Source organism: Callorhinchus milii, unplaced genomic scaffold (genome assembly GCF_018977255.1).
Source record: "Callorhinchus milii isolate IMCB2004 unplaced genomic scaffold, IMCB_Cmil_1.0 Scaffold25, whole genome shotgun sequence".
NCBI classification, from domain to species: domain Eukaryota; kingdom Metazoa; phylum Chordata; class Chondrichthyes; order Chimaeriformes; family Callorhinchidae; genus Callorhinchus; species Callorhinchus milii.
The window spans coordinates 2045001-2064082 of NW_024704766.1; the positions used below are offsets into that span (position 1 = coordinate 2045001).

The window sequence follows — 19082 nt, forward strand, 5'->3', positions numbered from 1 at the left end:
AAGGGAAAGTATGCTGCCATTTACCAGTAACGGAGCATGGGAAGTGCTGGACACAAAATGGACACACAAATATTAATACATGCGTATATTACAAATAATTGCAATTATTGGTGGACTTCTAATCTTCATTTAGAATTTCAGAGGGTGATCAAAAGCCTCAACATTCTGCACCTCCACAAACCTCCGGAGTGAATGCATTTGTGGCTTTTGCCGATTGTACAGCCATTGCAGCTACACACTGGAAAAAACAAAACAGCGAAAATACTAATTTTATAAATCTCTAACTCATTTTGTTAGATTCAAGGATTTCAGGTTCGTGCCCCCAGCACTAATAACGTAAGTCATCGACTTGTGATCTTCATAAAGCTTATAAGCCTGAAAGGGAAGACTGAAATGTTCAGAACAGACTTGCATGTTTTCATCGGCTGCTATTATGCATAATAATAATCCTTGCATTTGATATGGCGCCTTATCACGTCTTTGAGACTTCTTCAAGCGCTTCACAGAATACACTGTAAAGTAAACTGACTGTGTATTTTGTGGCCGAAACGCTCTTTATGTACCACTGTAAGACTGGCATTACTGCCCTACCCGGTGATTGTGAGTGCATAAAAGATAAAAGTAGCGTGTGATTCTCATTCGTTAGAAGTGCAGCTTCAGGACACCAGTTTAATTGTCAGAGTCTGACCTTTCTCTTGTGTTACACAAGCCACGTGCCTATCAGCTTACATGCATTGCTTTGAAAGCAGCCACCATTTGCTTCTCTGCTTCGTGCCTTTTCTGCAGCATGTCCAGCAGCACGCTGTGCGACGGGTCCAGTTCCACCTGCTTACCGAATACACCCCTTCCTGCCTTCTCGTTGCTGCTCTTTGCTTTTGCTGGCGCAGGTTTGGGTTTCGGAACCGTTTTAGCATATTCCATGGCCTTGGTAGTTTACAAAAGCAAAGGAAAGAGTGTAAGTTAATATACAGTGTCATTCAATGTATGTCAGTTGATTGTCGCAATTATGTAGGTGTACTAAATAAGCACAGGAAAACACTGCTGATTGATAGCAGGAAAGCCCTAAATTTTCTATTACAATGGTTAACACATCTATCTCTCAAAGTCCACAATCTAGTTGATTAATAATTACGCAAACTATTGCGGTAACTGCAGGCAGAGGAGGAGGAGGAACTATCTTGCTCCACGGAACCTTCCCTCTGTGGATGAAGGCAACACACAGACTGCACTGGGCATGAGTTCATTCTATAAGATCATGGCTGATCTGTACCTCAATTCCAAATGCCCGCCTTTGCCCCAAATCCCTTGACAAATCCACCTGTCCTACAGATGGAAAGAAAACTGTGACTGACGATGGATTTCGTATACAATTACATCGACCTCAATGAAGATCAACTCCCCCCCCAAAACAAACCAGCTGTGAGATTGACATACAGTACTTTTCTCCCATACACACCATTTTCCGCCGTAGGTTTGCCTCCTTGTTTTCAGCATCAGATACTGCTTTAAGTAGAGACCCTTGCTTAAATGTCACTTTCCAATTCTGTTCCTTAATCTGCTTTGCATATTCCTTCTGTCGTTTCATCTTCTCTGCCTTTGTACACAGAAAAATATTAGCATCAGGTACAGCATTGGATGTAGTAATAATAATAATCCTTGCATTTGATTTAGCGCCTAATCACGTCATTGAGAAGTCTCAAAGTGCTTCACAGAATATGTTGTAAAGTGAATTGACTGCAGTGGAGCTCTATCATAAGGCGGTCACTAAATGTGTATTTTGTGTATTTTGTAGGTGTACCCGGCAGCCAATTTGCACACAGCAGTGTCCCACAAACAGTGAGAAGTGGGAAATGGCTCAGGCAGGAACACTTGACATTTAGGACAAGTTCTCCCTGCTTGGGAGAGCGTCTTTACTTCAATCCCATTATTCTACAGCAAGAATACAAACCAACAAGGTGCGAAAGAAACATGAGAAGCGAGCAATTTGGTTTGAGGCTGCGGACAGCTCCGTGACCACTGCTCTGCGTTAGTGAAAGGTAGTAACGCTTGCCTTTTCCTGAGCAGCCTGATAGTCTGGTCCCAAGCCTCCGAGTTTGATATCCTGTTTTAGCTCCTTGTAACTCTTCAGTGAGTAAGGCTGCACAGAAAGCAAAATAAAAGTCAGTAACTGCTCGAGGGGTTACGGTTCCGTGAGCAATGATGGGTCTCTGATAGGCATGAAAGAAGACAATGAATGTCAGGAGGCTATTCTGCTGCGGGGGTGTTGAGCTGTGGGGGCGACACCAAGACGCATAAAAAATTTTGTCGGGCTGAAATGAAACTAGGCTGCACAGGGTGGTAAGTATCAGGAGCCCTTCACAGGAAATTTATAATAAACAATAATCTTTGTATTTCGTATAGCGCCTTATCACATCTTTGAGATAATAAGTTTCCCAATTTCCAATATACTCAGCTCGCTCATGGCCATCAGAGCTGAACCCAGTATTTCACACATGCTCATCTTCCAGCAGGGGGTCTTTCAATAACATTTAGACATCTGAAATTCCACCTAGTCTTACCCTAATCTGTTTTACAATTTAAGATCATCTAGTATTGTGAACAAAATGAACTTGCAGGTTACGACCAGCTGAAGGTTTGGTCGACAGGACCGAAAACACTGACAAATATTCCCTGCCATAACCTGGGGAACAAGAACATTTATTACCTACCCCCAACAACTCACTCAGCTGAGATCAACTACCTTAGCGCTGAAGGGGATCTAATGTGGGAACTTCCTGGTTTGTACAGCTCAACTCATCAGGCAGCGCTATGAAACCCATACCCGTACGTGAACCATTTAACACGATTGTCACATTTTCCTTAGAAAAGGAATACCTCAGAGGCACAGGACTGACAAATTTAAGTAAATACAAAAGAAAACAATTCTTACAGCGCCAGGGGATGGGAGAATCAGACAGATTTGCCCCGCAGTCGGTGGGGCTAATCCCCAAATCCAGTCAAGTGACAATACACAAAATGCCTCGTTCAGAACCACAAAGACAATTACTTCAGTTTACCATGTCTGATTTGGAGCTTGAAGTTAACTTTTTAGGGATGCATTTGCCTGTGGTTCTATTTAACTCTTTTATAACCTGCTCCCTGGATGGTAATTTCGGCATGTCACATCAATGTGCTCCAGGAGTATGAGAAGTCGTGCTGGATAATCTAATTGGCCTTCAGCATGATCCGCACAACCCTCAGCTGTACAAAGCTTGTTCCCCGTAACCCCTAAATAATGTTTAATGTTTATAAATATTTTGAATCAACTAGCACATAAACACCATCTAGTGGCTATTTTGTGCATAGTAGTTTCCAGTTTCCCTGTTCCAAATTGACATATACATTTCATTGCATAATAAAGTTCAATGTAAGCTCACTGGGACACACTGCAGGTATGATACACACTCTACAAGCAGCTGAATATAAATCGCATCCTTGAGTCTGTAAAATGTTTGTGGTGTATGATATGGAAAATTATATACAACAATCTGATTTTAGGTGCGTTTATCCTGTACTGTTATAGCATTATGGGCACAATTCAGAGATCATGGTTTAATGAAGACCATTGAAGAATGTACACTGTGAATATTCTTGTCTCAGAATATATTGTACAGATGAACTCACAGTGGAAGCAACTGCAGGAATAATATATCCTCACATGATATGGAGAATGCTTCACAGTCATGAGATAATAATATAATACTAATCCTTGCACTTGTTATAGCCCCTTATCACGTCTTCGATACCTCAGAGTGCTTCAGAGTAGATTGTAAAGTGAACTGACTGTATACCTTTGGGGGCAAAACGTTGAGATTGTTGACTGAAATCACCAGGTACATCAGCTATTTAGCTTGTGCTGCGTGTATTCACCTTGTACTTTGGTTTTTCCTTGAGGTTCTTGATTTTCTCCATCTGAGCAAGGTATCCCTCGGAGTTGCTGCGAGGTATTGTGGCTGCTTGCCTCCTGTTTGCTCTGGTGTCCAGTTCCGATTCGCTCCCCGCTACGCGACCAATAGATGGCAGCACGAGCTGGGAGCTGAGCTGCGTGCGTGCCAGCCTTGGTGTGTCTTCACAAATCTGCTCCATTTGCTGAATGAGTCGTGAGCTGGGAGACTGCACCAGTTGCTGCCGACACTGGGGCAGGAAGGGGAGAGACGTCATCCTAGAAACAATTCAAACCCATTCAATCCCATCGCAGCACTCCAAGATGCACGGAGGACGTTACATAATAATAATAATAATAATAATCCTTGAACTTGATATAAAGCGCCTTATCGAGTCTTCGAGACGTCTCAAAGCGCTTCAAAGAATATACTGTAAAGTGAATTAATTGTATATTTTGCGGGCAAAGTGCCCGCAAAAAGCAGGTTGTTGTTGTCATTGGGTTTGGATGGCTGAGAACAAGAAGTAAGAAAGAATACATGCATTAACATATATATTGTACATGCACATAGTCTGGTGCACACGCGCACACTCATACAAATAACACATACACAGACTATGCAAGACTATGGACAATGCGAGCATGGTGAACCCCAGATGGATTTACAAATTAAAATTTGCAAATCTATCCTCCCAATCGCGATAAACATCGCACTTAATCTCTTCACCCACAGTTCACCGAGATCTACCATGACACACACATTTGCAACTCACCCTGCACTCCACTGCTCCATCCCGAACTGGTCACGTGGCATCTTTGGTGATTTCTCCTGGTTCACGGAGCAAACCTTTGGCCCTGCAGCAGCAAGAGTGGCCCTTGGCTGGTAGGAGTGATTGTACGAGGCTGGTGCCAATGGGCCAGTGTGAGCAGCCTGGTGGAACTTCGGGTTGTGTTGGGTTTGGCCAGGGTGTTGGTAGGGAGGGAGGAACGTGTGCCATGGTGGCTGACCCTGGACACTTCCAGGTACATATAAAATTGGTGTAAACTGGACCGGGTGAGGATAGTGACGGGTCATCGGTTCGGTGGTTTTGTGTGGCAGGTTGTAGGGAGGTGGTGCCCCATAAACACCATGGTTTCGGTAAAGTGAAGCAGGCTGTCCCATTGGAGGGCAGGAAGGGACAAAGTCAATGGAAGTTTGTGTATAATCCTCGGATACGGTTGAGGTATAATCAGACAAGGTTGTGAGGTTAATGTTCAGGTGGACTGTTGGCTGGAAATTGTGCATTAAGCCTGAGTCGGTGTGACTAATTGGCGAGGAAACATTTGCCTGGCCAGCGCTTGGAATTCCTGCAGTATTGTCCTCACTTCTTTGAATGAGCACCTCAGACATCTCTTTCTTCAGGTCAACTGGGTTTGGATGATGGGATGGTTTCTCCAAATAAGGCAGAGCTTTCTGCACTAACCGCTCAGGGCAGGGCTTATCCAGAGGTCGAGGGGGGCGTCCTCTCACTCCATTTATCACTTGTTTTTTCGTTATATGTTCCTAGAAAAGACAGACAATGCAAAAATACTGGATTTTAACATACGCAAGTGGAATTAAATCAGATTGTATTCATGGGTGGAGAAACATATGTTACTTTAATCTGTATCTTGCAGAGTGGAAGACATTTTGTCAGCCTCCAGCCAGCAGATCTCAACATTCCCAATTATGGAGAATGACAGATTTCATCAACTAAAAAACGCTGGGTTGAGCAAATTGCAAATTTCGTCCATTCGCTCAAACCTAAGATTGTGCCCAAAATGTTTTTAAAAACTTCTACGGAGCAAACTATTGTTCCAAAGCTACAGGGTTATTTATCTCTCTTATGTCTCTTAACAGCAAAACCAGGGGCCATAAATATAAAATAGTCACCGGTAAACCAAATAATAATAATAATAATAATAAACCTAATAGAGAAGTCAGAAGAAACTTCTTTACCCAGAGAGTGGTAGGAATGTGGAACTTGCTACCACAAGTAGTTGCATGTAAGGGGAAGCTAGATACGTACATGAGGAAGAAAGGAATAGAAGGTTTTGGGAAGCTTGGTGTCTTGTTCAACCCTCGACTGTCTTTCAAACCTCACATCTGTGCCATGACCCGATCTGCCTTCTCCCACCTTCGCAACATTGCCCGTCTCCACCACTCTCTCCTCCCACAGACTACTGAAACCCTCATCCACTATTTCATTAGGTCCAAGGCTTGACTACCCTAACCCCCTGTTCCCAACACGTCCCTCTACAAACTGCAGATTCAGAACTCTGAAGGGTGAGGAAATTCACACGTCATGCTGTACTTGCCAAACAGTGCTTACATAAAATGATAGCCTGGGTTATTGATAGTCTCTATACAATAATTTACTGGGTGCAACATTTAAAGTGGTATAACCTGCAACCTCTGTGCTCTTAGCTTCCATTTCCTCTCTGGATCGCAGCTCTGATCATCCAACTCATTCTGGTTAGATTCTGCAGCAGCCTTTGCTGTCCTAGTGCTTTTAGGAGTAGAGTCCTGTGAAAGTGAGTAGCAGCCAGTTTCATTGACCAGATTTCACAGAAAAGTGTTCCTGTCACAGCCAGAACACCTACAAATACAGTCACTACTCCCCAGTAAATCATGCAAAGTACCTTGAAACATTTCAATGATGTGATAAGTCGCTAGATCGAATGCAAGTATTATTAATAATGCAAATAATAAATATAATTATAATCTTTTGCCTTCTCGGCACCTGCTCCATTGCTCCCCTTCCCTCCCCACCACTCCCAGTGACTTCATCTCTGACCGAGAACTTCCGCTCATCTTTCCCTTCCCCACTTTCAGGAGGACACCTTCCTCCAACACCACTCTCTTCCTTCAATCACTCGCACTTCCTCTTTTCCTTCCCCCATCTTTCAAATTCAAATTCCTCTCTCGCTTTGTTTGCTTACCAATACAGGCATCCAGTTCGGCTCCCACCATCCTGGCAGTTGGGTGCACATTTCATGTCCCAAACTATATATACTGTACCCAGAGATATTACTTCCTAACTGAAATCTATCTAATTTGTTAACCAAAGCCAATATTTTCTCCTCCCTAGCCCGGTTGAATTAGAAACCACTGCTGCTTGACCTGACATCAAGTGATTCATATAACAAATTTTAAATCATAAGGATCAGTCAGCAGAACACTTGAACTGTACATGTTACAGCTGAGTACTTATACGGCTTGACTGAAATAAATCATCTGGTCAAAGCAGATGTATTGCAGTTTGACTACAATATACCTCAAATGCAGATTGATATTTAAAATCAGAACTTTCCTGGATACCTTTATAATCAGCATTGTATTGAAATTTAATGGCAATTGAATATTTGAAGACAATTATTTTTGTGGGTAATTTAGATGACCCTATTGTGCAGATACTATATTATTCACAAGACATGTTTACTGGGTAATACAGGCAAGGGAAATTAATTGAGTTAGAGATCATGGGGAAATTCAATTTGATGGATCAAAAGGTCCTTCAAAAAGCACTTGAGGAATGAAGCAACAATAATGTACCTTTAGTTCACATTCAGTGACTCATGCTCGCAAAGATAAATGATGTATGTCGCACTGATGTCTAACTGAAGCAAATCATCGCTTTATTATGAAGATCCCACCACAAATCTCTTTTCAATACAAATACGAGTTGCACCTGTGATTCCCATTAGATTTATCAATTGGAGGATGTTTAAAATACAATTTACTAGAAATCAGCCGCCAAGCTTTGAATACTGTGTCCCCGCTCTCAGGAACTCTTCCCCAAATCACTCTGCCTCGCCCTCCTTTTTCAAAACCCTCTAAAAGAGGGAAGAGGGTTCAGACAAGGCTAGAAAGCACGGAAACAGGCTCGCCTGTCCAATTAGTCTGGTTTACAGCAAGCGAGAAACTGAAAGGCTCAATTATGGACAGAAACATAGAAATGGATGAACTAATGGTTCTGAAGCGAAAAAGAATCTCCAATCCCAGATGATTTCCACTCCAGGGGAATAAACTAAATAAGGGAAGAAATAATAGTTTTTAATTATTATTTTCTAAAGTTCAACAGATTTGGGAATTGCAGCAAAGGACTGGGGAACGGCAAATATAACTCCGCTCGTCTTTTAAAATAGTGGTATGGGATCTTTAGCTTTCACCCGAACGGTAGGTTTAATGTCTCTTCCAAAGGATAGCACTCCAACGACGCAGCACATCCCAGTACTATTTTCAGTGGCAGATCAACAAAAGTGCCTTGGTGCTAGGCTCACACTCAGAAGGTGCGAAATCAGCAGATCCTAGTAAAGATTGATTGTGGTGAGGAGGGAGAGGTGTGTGGAAAAAGGGAGGCTGGGGACTACTGGATGGGGGAAGGGGGGGGAAGAAGAATATCACATCGAGACACATTTTTGAAGTTGTTATCTGCGTTCATGCCAGAAGCAACAAAACACCAGGTCTGTCCACAAATCACTAGGTGCACAAATAAGCAAGATATACAAGTTTCCTTCAGACTTGAAAGATGAATCAAAACTCACAACCTTGTATCATCGTGGTTTGAGAAAAACAATTTGATTTGAACTTCTTATCACCAGCCTTTGATTAGCTGTAATACCAATTATCTAGAGCACATCAAAATAATACAGCACTCAAAGGGGCGTTTTACCAGCTGATTGATTTAAAGTTAAATTCCAACTAATAATTACTGAAATAGATAACAAGTCTAAATGTTGAAATAATTTTGTTACTGCTTTAATGGATGTCTCTCATTTAATTCTTGATCCCTTGGCTATGAAGCACTTTGATGCTTGTCAATATATCGACATAGTGGAGAGCTCTTCATTCCATCTAACTAATACTAAAAGCTTTTTCAAATAACTCATGGTTACACAACATCAAACCCTCGTTGCTTGCTCTTTGTCATTTTAAAAAGTCTAAAATCCTGAAACGTACACAAATTAAAATGATACTGTTTGAAAGGGAAAGGGAGTTACTCCTGGTGTCGTGGCCTACAATTCCCCACATAAAATTGGTCATAAAATTCACTTCATGGCTGTTTGCAGGACAATACTGTGTGCAAATTGGCTGCTTCGTTCGCCTACAAGCTATAGTCACTACATTTTAGAATAATCCCTGAGAAGCACTTGGAGACAGCTCGACAATCTGATATGACGCTATATCAAATGCAAGAATTATTATTTCGTTTAGAAGTCGATCTGGAAATGAGAAATTAATATTTTTTAAAAAACAAGCAATCATGTTTTAACTTTCTTGGTGTTAAAAGATTTGCCTGTTTGGTTACAAGGTCAATCAAAATACTGAAGATTTTTAAGCATTTTGCTGCACTGGCTACGAGCCACGAGTGATGAAGTGCTATATTGTATATGGTATGACTAAATGGTAAAACAAAAGGCAATTTCCCAAGCAACATCTGAGCTGGTGTGCCTAAGAGAATACAACCATCTGCACTTGTAGGATTCAATTGTCAGAAGTCTCAATAGCTGCATATAAAAAACATTGTGAATCAATGTAGTGCGTTTTTTGTACAGCGAACAGATCAATTAGATATTATCATCCAGCAATCCCAATATTCCAAAAAATTCATCTATCAACAATGCAAAGTACTGTTTGTGCTGCAAATAACTGAAGTTAGACTGAAAGTCTGTGTTTAAAGGCCTGAATGGTGCTGGTTCTGGTAGGAAATGATGGTTTGTGCATGAGTTAATATATGCCAAACCACAGGAACACAACAATGTTTGTGTAAGAGTACAGGGCATAATTAGTGCTTGAATATGTAAATAAAAATGATCCGGGATATTAACACACTACTGCCACAGCTAGAGACTGCGAACAGTAGCTCAGCTTTTCAGCAATATGAATAAATTAAAATATTCTCCTGTTGCTTCATCTTTCATCCTTCCCATGTTAAAAGGAAACGCAAGGATTATTGTTAATGAGACTAGAAATATAGAAAGCATGTAGAAAAGGGGCCTTATAGGCCTGAGTTGATTTAAAAAGGCAGATTTTCAAGAGATCTTTTAAAAGGCTTTAATCTTTTGTTGGCTTTTTTTGAATTTATAATAATAACCCTTGAATTTGATTCAGCTCCTTTTCAAGTATTCGAGACGTCTCAAAGCGCTTCAAAGAATATACCGTAAAGTTAATTAACTGTATATCTTGTGGGTGAAACGCGGCAGCCAATTGCGTGCATCAGTGTCCCACAAACAGTTGTGGATTGAGTGACCAAATTATTATTATTTTCTATATTTTTTTGGAAGAGATTATTACACCCGGAAAAGCGATTCACCAACCGACTAACAACTGGGTTTCATCCTAAAGTATTGTTCTGGGTTTACTTTTGCAACTCCACTTAAAATTTTATACACCACTACGAAATTCCCTCTGAATCGTCTTCTCTCAAGACCGCAGTCCAAGCTTAAGATTGAATAGCCTCCTTGTGCTGTAAATCTTCTACAGTTTCCAATCAAAACTAACACAAAATAGAAATGAACAAAGGAAAGAAAGTAAAAGCTTATCCACCTCAACATCAGTGTTAATCAGTTTTCACAGATGAATACTAAAACTAAGGACGTTTCTGCCATCCTGAACAAGTTAGATATACAAGTTTGATCTCGTCACACTGTATATTTAAACTATGAGGCCTACCTGCTGTAACCTGTTAGTCTCCTTCTTTCGGTTGTGTAACTGTTGATAGGTGGATATTTTTCTTGAGCCCAGAGTGTCTTTATTACGTTCCACAATATTCTCTTCTGGTCTAGTTTTCTTTTCCAATTTCCTGTCATGAATGATTTCAACGTCCACGTTGTGTTGTCTCCTGTTATCCGTGTTATGATTGATACTTACACCGCTATGAGCTGACTCGTGTTCCTGGTACCGCTGATACTCTTTCTTGTATTGATCGTTTAGTGTCCCATACTCACTATGATCACCATTAGCTTTATCCCGAGGTGCTGGGTCTGGTATTTTCCTTGTTCTGTTTGTCCTGCAGTTTCGCCAATTACCTTTATCGGTCTCATTATGAGATCGCTGGGAGTTGAGAGAATCAGAAAATTCTTCATCATTATCTTCATGCATGTAATAGGGAGAAGGCGGTCTTTTCCTTTCCGTCTGTGTTCCTGTGTTATACTTTCCTTTCAAATTCAATCTAACTGCTTGAGGTTTATATTTTGGTTGTTTCTGTTCCAATGCATCGCTGTGTTCGTTTTCAGATTCATTGGAGTTTCCAGATGTCTTTTCTAAGATATCATTTGAATCATCAAATGAGTTTTCCAATGAATCAGGAGAGTACGGTGTTTGAGGCTGATGCCTATGCTTGGATACAAGAACCTGTGTTCCTACACAATTCTCCTTCCAATTGGGATTGTACCGCAGGTTGGCATATCTATCACTGGAATTAGAGCTGGAGGGAAAAAATTGAAACATGGATTATAGCAAAAACAAAATCTGTGGCTCATGATTCTGCCAAAGTTCTAACTTTTAATCTGAGCTTTGTATGTGGTAATAAAACAAGAGATTTTTTAAAAATACTGTTCAATTGATTGTGCGATTAAAAATAGCAAAACACCAGTGACTAAACTGATTGTTAGCAAGTGTTAAATATTCAACATTTCATCGTTATGTTTTTACTTTTAAGTAGATTACTTTCATAAATCTTGGACAAGAAACTGCTTTGAGGGTTTATTAATCTCATTGTAATCGAGGCATTTTCATTCAAGAAGGTTCAAATGCAGTTTAAATCGGAATGGAATGTATATAGTTAAACTGACCATGTACTTAAAATAAAATATCAATTGACTGCAAAACAAAGAAGCAAATGAAAGCTAAATGGTTAATAATGTGAATTCATTTAAGGCGTTCAAAGAGAAAAGCGAGTCCATTTATTAAGTCGGTAACCTAATGTATGGTTGTAATTAGAGGGGAAACATCCCCAATTTTAGTTGGACCTTGTCTGAGTAGAGCAGTGATTGTGAGTCTATTATGTTATAAATGGATATTTTATTTTATTTTGTGTGATCAAGCACTTATAATGTAGTCCATTAACCTGCGGAAATGTTACTGAATGTGTATATGAGACACACACCCCAACCCCCCCCACCTCAGTAACTCCATTAGTCATCCAAGAATTTGAAGTACTTGCCCATCATCTGTTGTATATCCATCAACAAAAGTGCTGTGTAACTATCATCTGCCTAACCTTTTATTCCACTGGAAACAAAAAAAAACTTTTTTTTCCATGGTATGACTATCAAGGAGCACTTCACACTCATTTTGTTTCAACACTGGGGCCGAGGTCAGAGCGAACAACAGGACCCGTTTGCACATCACGCAGCAAAATAGACCGCTTGAGATTCATATTCAGATGGCTCAATGGTTCAGATCATTTGAAACGATCCTTTCTGGCTGTTAGCTGTCTTCACGAGCAGGGCTTCAAGCATTGGGGTGTTTGCAACACTTGCATTTCACATATTGTTATTGAGTCATGAGTTCAGCTGCCGGACCCCACTACTTTGTCACCTTTTACAATACACGTCTCTCTGAACAGATTGATCCTCATACTTCTGAGCACCTCAATGGCATAAAGCCAGCTTGCTGCAGAAATAGAGCATACATGCATATTTAAACTGATTGTGTGGAAACGGTATCCGTTCAAACAGAGGATGTAGCAAAAGCAACTTTTTTAAAAAATGGTGCATTGATTTGGACAAATTATCTTTTTCACCAATATAGCTTTTCACGTGCGTTGCCCATTGGAGTAACAGCTGCCTAGCGTGATACAGGTTTACAAACTTTCCCAGCCATGACAACATCTGCAGCCAGAGTATGTGACATATCCCAGGCATCATATGACAGTCTCAATCTCTTGGGTTTAAGGAAGAGTTGCACTGACTGCCCTGAATCAGTGCCAGTGTTTTGGGCTTTCAATCTATGCAACTGTCATATTCTACCAGTCTGTAGCAGGTCCCGAGGTAAATAATTGTGTGCTATTATAGAAGTATCTATACTTTATTATTATAAATTAATCCCTCCAAAAAACAAAACCAATAATAAATTGGTCATTTTCAATCTACTGCTGTGTGCAATTGGCTGCCGCGTTCACCCACAAATATAAAGTAAATTCACTTTACAGTGTGTTCTGTGAAGCGCTTTGGGACGTCCTCCCGACGTGAAAAGCGCTATATCAAATGCAAGGATTATTATTATATTATTATATCTCTCTTGTGGTCTAACTGTCTGAAAGTGACGGAAGCAGCTGGAGTTGAAAATGGACCGACTCTAACCTGTGAAACACTTTCATTTTTGTGCTCTTTCAGTCTTTGGTGAAAGCTGACATAAAGCTTGCTCCAGTGAGCGAATTGAGTGCAATATAATGAAAACACAGCGATGCTGCACTCTGTCGAAGCACAAGCCATAGTGCCACACTCAGGGCTGGACAGGTACTGTGGGGTAGCCAAATGGCCTACTGCTTTATAATGTTCTTTATCCCACTGTTAAATCGGTCATTATTCAGTTCATGGCTGTTTTGGGACACTGCTGTTAAAATGGCTACTGCGTTCGCCTATAAATACACTCACTTTATAATAAATCCTGGAAAGTGCTTTACGACAATTTGACTATGTGATTAAGCTAGATTCCTTTAGGAGCCAATGGAGCCTGGGGAGAACTGGGGTGATGGACATGTGGAGTTTGGTGCTGCTGAGAATGCGGCATAGGTCTGAAGCGCTTTGGGACGTCTAGAAGACGTGAAAAGCGCTATATCAAATGCAAGGATTATTATTATTAGTAGTAGTTTTGATTCAGCTGGATCGTATGCATAGAGGAATGAGGGAGAATAAGGAGTGTGTTTGGAAAGTGGCTATTGAGACCATTTCTAATGGAAATACAAAAAACGCCCAGAAATGTAAGGTGTTAGAGACCAAATATGCTGCTGAAGGTTCGATTGATATTGTTTCTCTTGAATTCAGTATCATTAAAGCTTATTTTCCCATTAACTCCACAACTACCGCAACTGTTTAAATTGATATAAGTTATTTCAGGATTTAATGGAGGGCCCTGTATGTAGAACTGCCCTTTGCTGCATTTCTCAAGCTTGAAATTCAAGATTTTCTCTGATTTAATTAGATTTCCTCAAGAGAAAAAAATAAATACCTTGTTTCATCATTGCTGTTGTACTCAGATTCAATCTTCCACCTCAACTGCTTATATTCATCTGGTGTTTCGTCCAGACTGTCAAAGGAACTGCATCCCTCCTCACCCTCACACTCGGTGTCACACTCAGTGTCCTCCAAAGTCCGAGTTACAAACTCTTGGTTCTCTCGAATACGCTGGTGAAGCTTCAATTGGTACTGTTTCTCTTGAATTAAACTCTTTGAATCGGATTCCGGAGACTCATGCAAACTCCAGTGCAAATTCTCGGGTAATTCGTGCTGTTTGGTGTGAGCCTGCGGATTGATCGAGTTTCTCCTGGGTGGGGTACTTTCTTTCTTTATCATTATTCCAAAATTCTAGATGCTACAGTAAGCTTTTATTGACTGATCATTGTCCAGGAATAGTTGGCACTGAAGATTATGTTGATGTCAATAGCATTCTCTCGATTTCACTCCATTCATGAAAGGTTCAGTCCTGCTTGATGTCACGGTCTTTCAATTCAACTGCACTTCTAATGCCTTTGACTTATTCATTCACCATCTTAAAACAAAAGCAAACAAAATATTACAAAAGGACCATAGAAATGGTCTCAAAGATCAGTATGATGCCATACAATATGATTGTTCTTTAAACACAAGCCTTTTGTCAGCTATTATAAGTCTTTGCAAATTAAACTCTTCAATAGAATAGATAAAACTGGATTTGATAACACTCAAGGACTATTAAAGCTGATTTTTGTTCCCCAAATAAAAACTTGGGTATTCATCTGGTATTTTGGGGTCACAAAACCAGGAGATAAATGGGGGAGGGCGGGAATAACACAAAAAAGGGAAATTTGGTAAAAATTGGGATTTATTTTGCAACACTATAAAAACAGATAAATCACACCAGATACTTTTGTTTTTGGTCAGCTGCGTATCCAAACTAGACTGAATGTGCCATATTTCATGTCGCATACATATGGAAAATTTCATTTCTGGAATAAATTGCTCACTTTTCCCTAGAGGGATGCACTCTGTTTACCTTATTCCAAAGCATTTGGCCCTTGTTGGAAAGAGCCAAGGTATAGGGATCCCAGAGTGTGCGTTTGGGTACTGCTGGAGTTTAACTGCATATTTGCAGTTGCATTGCAAGTATCATCAAACTTCCCGCTGATTGTTCAGTTTAAAACAACAACATCCATTAGGGCTTTGGCTCGTCATGTTACAAGAACCAAGAGCGAAGAATTCCTGCCTCCATTAATTGTTAACCATCACCATGATTAAGTGTCTTAAAACCAGACCTGCTTACCTAATTCTGTCGCAGATTGGCATCTTGGGGACCCCAGAGTATGTGCTTGGATATAGTTTAACCAGCTAAAGCCTTATACCTTACAGTATTGTAGGCAAGTTTCCGTTGCTTGTCCAGCTTGGACCACCTTACTAATTATGGCTTTGCAAAGTTAACACAACCTGAGTGGGTACAATCGTTCCTCCCAGATAGGTCCTCAGTCTTGATGTTGGAAGGATGTCTCAAAACCCTTCAAAGGAATTACTGTTAAATAAATCTGTTACTGTAACTGTAAATGAGGCAGACAATTTACACACAGCAATGTCCCAAAAAAAAGGCATAAGATAAATGACTAATTTTTTTCCAGCCACGCAGCATTCCCCCAGCAATGCATTGGAGTCTCAGCTTCGATTCTGCGTTCAAAATCCTGGTCTGCGTATGTGTGGCCGCCAATTTTTGAATAGACAAAGGTTCCACAAATAGGCAACTCAAAATATCGAGAAATTGCTCACCAACTCCACTGTAATTGTTGACATTTTACCAGACTGCTGTGTCATCAATCACCCTATACCCGGTAGATTTCTGATTTGAAGTGGGCCAGCAACACTGTTTGCATGATGACGGCTTTTGAAGCATTTTCTTTGGCCCAATAACAGATAACTGGAGTGATGTGATCTCGAGGCGGTAACCTCATCACAGGTTGTGGGGTAAGAGAGGCAGAGTGGGAGGGGCAGAGCGGGGGGAGCAGAAACTATGCGTTGAGGCAGGCAGAGTGGTAGGGGCAGAGGTCACAGGTGGGCAGGTTATCGTGGGATGGGTAGAGGTCACAGGTGGGCAGGTTATCGTGGGATGGGTAGAGATCACAGGTGGGCAGGTTATTGTGGGATGGGTAAAGTTCACAAGTGGGCAGGTTATTGTGGGATGGGTTGAGGTCACAGGTGAGCAGGTTATTGTGGGATGGGTAGAGATCACAGGTGGGCAGGTTGTTGTGGGATGCGTAAAGGTCACAAATGGGCAGGTTATTGTGGGATGGGTTGAGGTCACAGGTGAGTAGGTTATTGTGGGATGGGTAGAGGTCACAGGTGAGCAGGTTATTGTGGGATGGGTAGAGCTCACAGGTGGGCAGGTTGTTGTGGGATGGGTAGAGGGGGTGAGACAGAAGCGACAGCGTGAAACAGGTAGAGTGATAGGAGAAGAGGGTGCAGATGCAAGGGGCAGAGTGAGAGGCGGAGAAATGGAGGAGCAACGTGAAAAATTTAGATTCTGAGGGGAGGTTCTGCGTTGAGAACAAAGACAGCGCAGTGGAAGGGACAGAGGCCATGAAGTCAAAGGAATAGGGTTTTGGGGTAAGTTAGGTGGGGATTCCTGAGTGAGAGAAGAGTTTGGAGCCAAAAGAAGCTGAGCAAGAGGGGTAGAGGGTGCAACACAAGAGAGAGGTTGAGTTTGCTGGTGGCAAGCTGCAGGAGATCTTTTTGAAGAATGAGGGTGACAGGGATGGAGTCCACAGCGACTCCGGGGTGAGACAGGCAGAGGCCGCTGATTACTAGTGGGGCAGAGTGAGCTGGTCACAGGATCTGTGGTGAAGGGGGAGTCTTCAGAAACGAATGGTGTGTTGAAAGTGGCTGACTGAGAGGGGGTAATAGGGATGGGTGGGAGAAAAAGGTATGTGGGAAAGGGGAGAAGCATTGGAGGCGTGATAGAGCGGGGAGACGAGGAAGAGTGGGGAGGTGAGGCGGTTGGAGGAGTGGCTGGGCGAGGGGAGGATGGGGATGCTTTTTGGGAGGACTGAGGCTGAGTTTTAGGTGAGGTTACGGTTGTGGCAGAGGATACCACTGTGAGTGAGGGTTTGGAGGAGGTTACAGATTTGTGGGTGGTTTGGGGTGAGGGGTTAGTTATGGACAGAAGAGGAACAGGAGGGGGAGTGGTGGGAAGATCAGGTTGGAGGTCAGAGGGGGGGGTGATGGGAATTGGATCAGGTTTGGGGACAGGTTTGAGGGCACTTTTGGAAGCAGGTTTGGGGGCAGGGGGGAGTTTGGTGGGAAGTGGATCAGGTTGGGGGGCAGGCGAGACGGTGGCGGGAGGAGGTTTAGGTTGGGGGGCAGGTTGGGGGGTAGGCTGGCGGGCGGCGGGAGGCGGTTCAGGTTGGGGGGCAGGTTGGGGGTAGGCGGGCGGGCGGCGGGAGGCGGTTCAGGTTGGGGGGCAGGTTGGGGGGTAGGCGGGCGGGCGGCGGGAGGCGGTTCAGGTTGGGGGGCAGGTTGGGGGTAGGCGGGCGGGCGACGGGAGGCGGTTCAGGTTGGGGGGCAGGTTGGGGGGTAGGCGGGCGGTCGGCGGGAGGCGGATCAGGTTGGGGGCAGGTTGGGGGGTAGGTGGGCTGTTGGCGGGAGGCGGTTCAGGTTGGGGGGCAGGTTGGGGGGTAAGCAGGGGGGTGGCGGGAGGCGATTCAGGTTCGGGGGCAGGAGAGGGGGGGAGGCGTCGGGAGGCGGTTCAGGCTTGGGGGCAGGTTGCTGGGCGGGGGGGTTGGTGGCGGAGCCGCCGTGGTGAAAGAGCCGGGTTTTAGAGGTGGGGAAGCCGTGGAAGGACCTCTTCTTCGGGGTGGTGGGCGGGGGGACGAGTTCGGTGGTGAGGGTGGGAGACGAAGCCGAGGGGAGGCGCTGCGAGCCGGGAGGCGAGGTCTTGCTCTGGCTCGAGGACTTAAACGTGGGGAAGGTGGTGAGCGACTTGGGCTGGGGCGGGGCGGACTCGTACACGGGCGCCTGGGCGGGGATGCTGAAGTCGGGGAAGCTGGTGAGGGTGCCCAGCACCATGTTGGACGACATGCCGGGGGCCACGGACGACATGGAGGAAGGCGGGGCCAGCGGCGGGCTCTGCGGCGGGGCCCGGCTCGGGGAGCCCCTGGCCGGCCGGGCGGTGGAGGAGGCGTGGAGCTTGCGGGGGGAGCTCGCCATCTGGCGGGAGGAGGTGGGCATCAGGCTGGAGAAGTCGGAGGGGTCGGAGGTGATCGGGATGGGGGGGAAGTAGGGGAGAGGGTCAGGGGTCGAGGACCCCTCCTTGCTGGACATCAATCACCCTGCGGCTGACCCCACTCCCCACTCCCCCACCCCAACCCCCCCCTCCCCACCCACCACACACAGACACACACACACACACACGCTCTGCTCTGACGACCACCCCCTCCCCCCACCACCCCACCCCCGCTCCCCCCACCCACACACACACACACACTCACTCACAGACACCCTCAACCCCCGGTTGCTAAGGGCCCGTGTGGAGGGAGAAGGGGGGGAGGAGAGAGGAAAACAGTACGCGGTTGCGAGGGACCGGAGAACCGTTGCTAAGGGGGGGGGCGGCCGGTCGGCGGGCGCGCGGGCGGGCGGGCCGGGCGGGGGGGGAAGGGGAAGGGGGGTGGAGAGGCGGTATGCGGTTGCTAAGGCCCGGGACCGGGAGCTGGACTTACCCGCTTTTTTGTCGCGCCCCCCCCACCCCTACCCACGCCGCACACCCCCCGCCCCCCTCACTTTTTCCGCCGTTGCTAGGCTGTGCGGCGGCGTCGTCGGCGTCGCCGTGGCAACGATTCCCGTGACCTCACGGCGCACGTCGGTCGGCGCGCGACGTGCCGACGCGGGGCGGAGGGGGCGGGGCGGAGGGTGGGAGGGAGGAGGGAGACGCGGAATACGTTGGTGGATGACGGAGCAAAGG

The 19082-nt window shown here is 44.2% G+C and overlaps 2 protein-coding genes across 5 annotated transcripts; both read right to left on the bottom strand.

The window, feature by feature from the left end:
- Window positions 1-522: 522 nt before the first annotated feature.
- On the bottom strand, window positions 523-18871 carry jhy (junctional cadherin complex regulator). Of its 4 annotated transcripts, XM_042343929.1 has the most exons (10): window positions 18841-18866; window positions 15899-16025; window positions 14118-14657; window positions 10617-11370; window positions 6348-6467; window positions 4696-5465; window positions 3910-4201; window positions 2051-2137; window positions 1457-1594; window positions 523-924 (listed from the first exon to the last, which is right to left on the bottom strand). In XM_042343929.1, exons 3-10 carry the CDS (start codon window positions 14459-14461, stop codon window positions 721-723), a joined length of 2709 nt encoding a protein of 902 aa, XP_042199863.1. In that variant the 5' UTR covers window positions 14462-14657; window positions 15899-16025; window positions 18841-18866; the 3' UTR covers window positions 523-720. The 4 variants fall into 4 exon arrangements, with proteins under 4 accessions (XP_042199863.1, XP_042199862.1, XP_007894237.2 ...); XM_042343928.1 differs by lacking the exon at window positions 15899-16025 and having other exon boundaries at window positions 18841-18871; XM_007896046.2 differs by lacking the exons at window positions 15899-16025; window positions 18841-18866 and adding an exon at window positions 15408-15434.
- On the bottom strand, window positions 17726-18445 carry LOC121850753 (vegetative cell wall protein gp1-like). Its single transcript, XM_042343824.1, has one exon. The coding sequence runs from the start codon at window positions 18443-18445 to the stop codon at window positions 17726-17728; it is 720 nt and encodes a 239-aa protein (XP_042199758.1).
- Window positions 18872-19082: the final 211 nt, after the last annotated feature.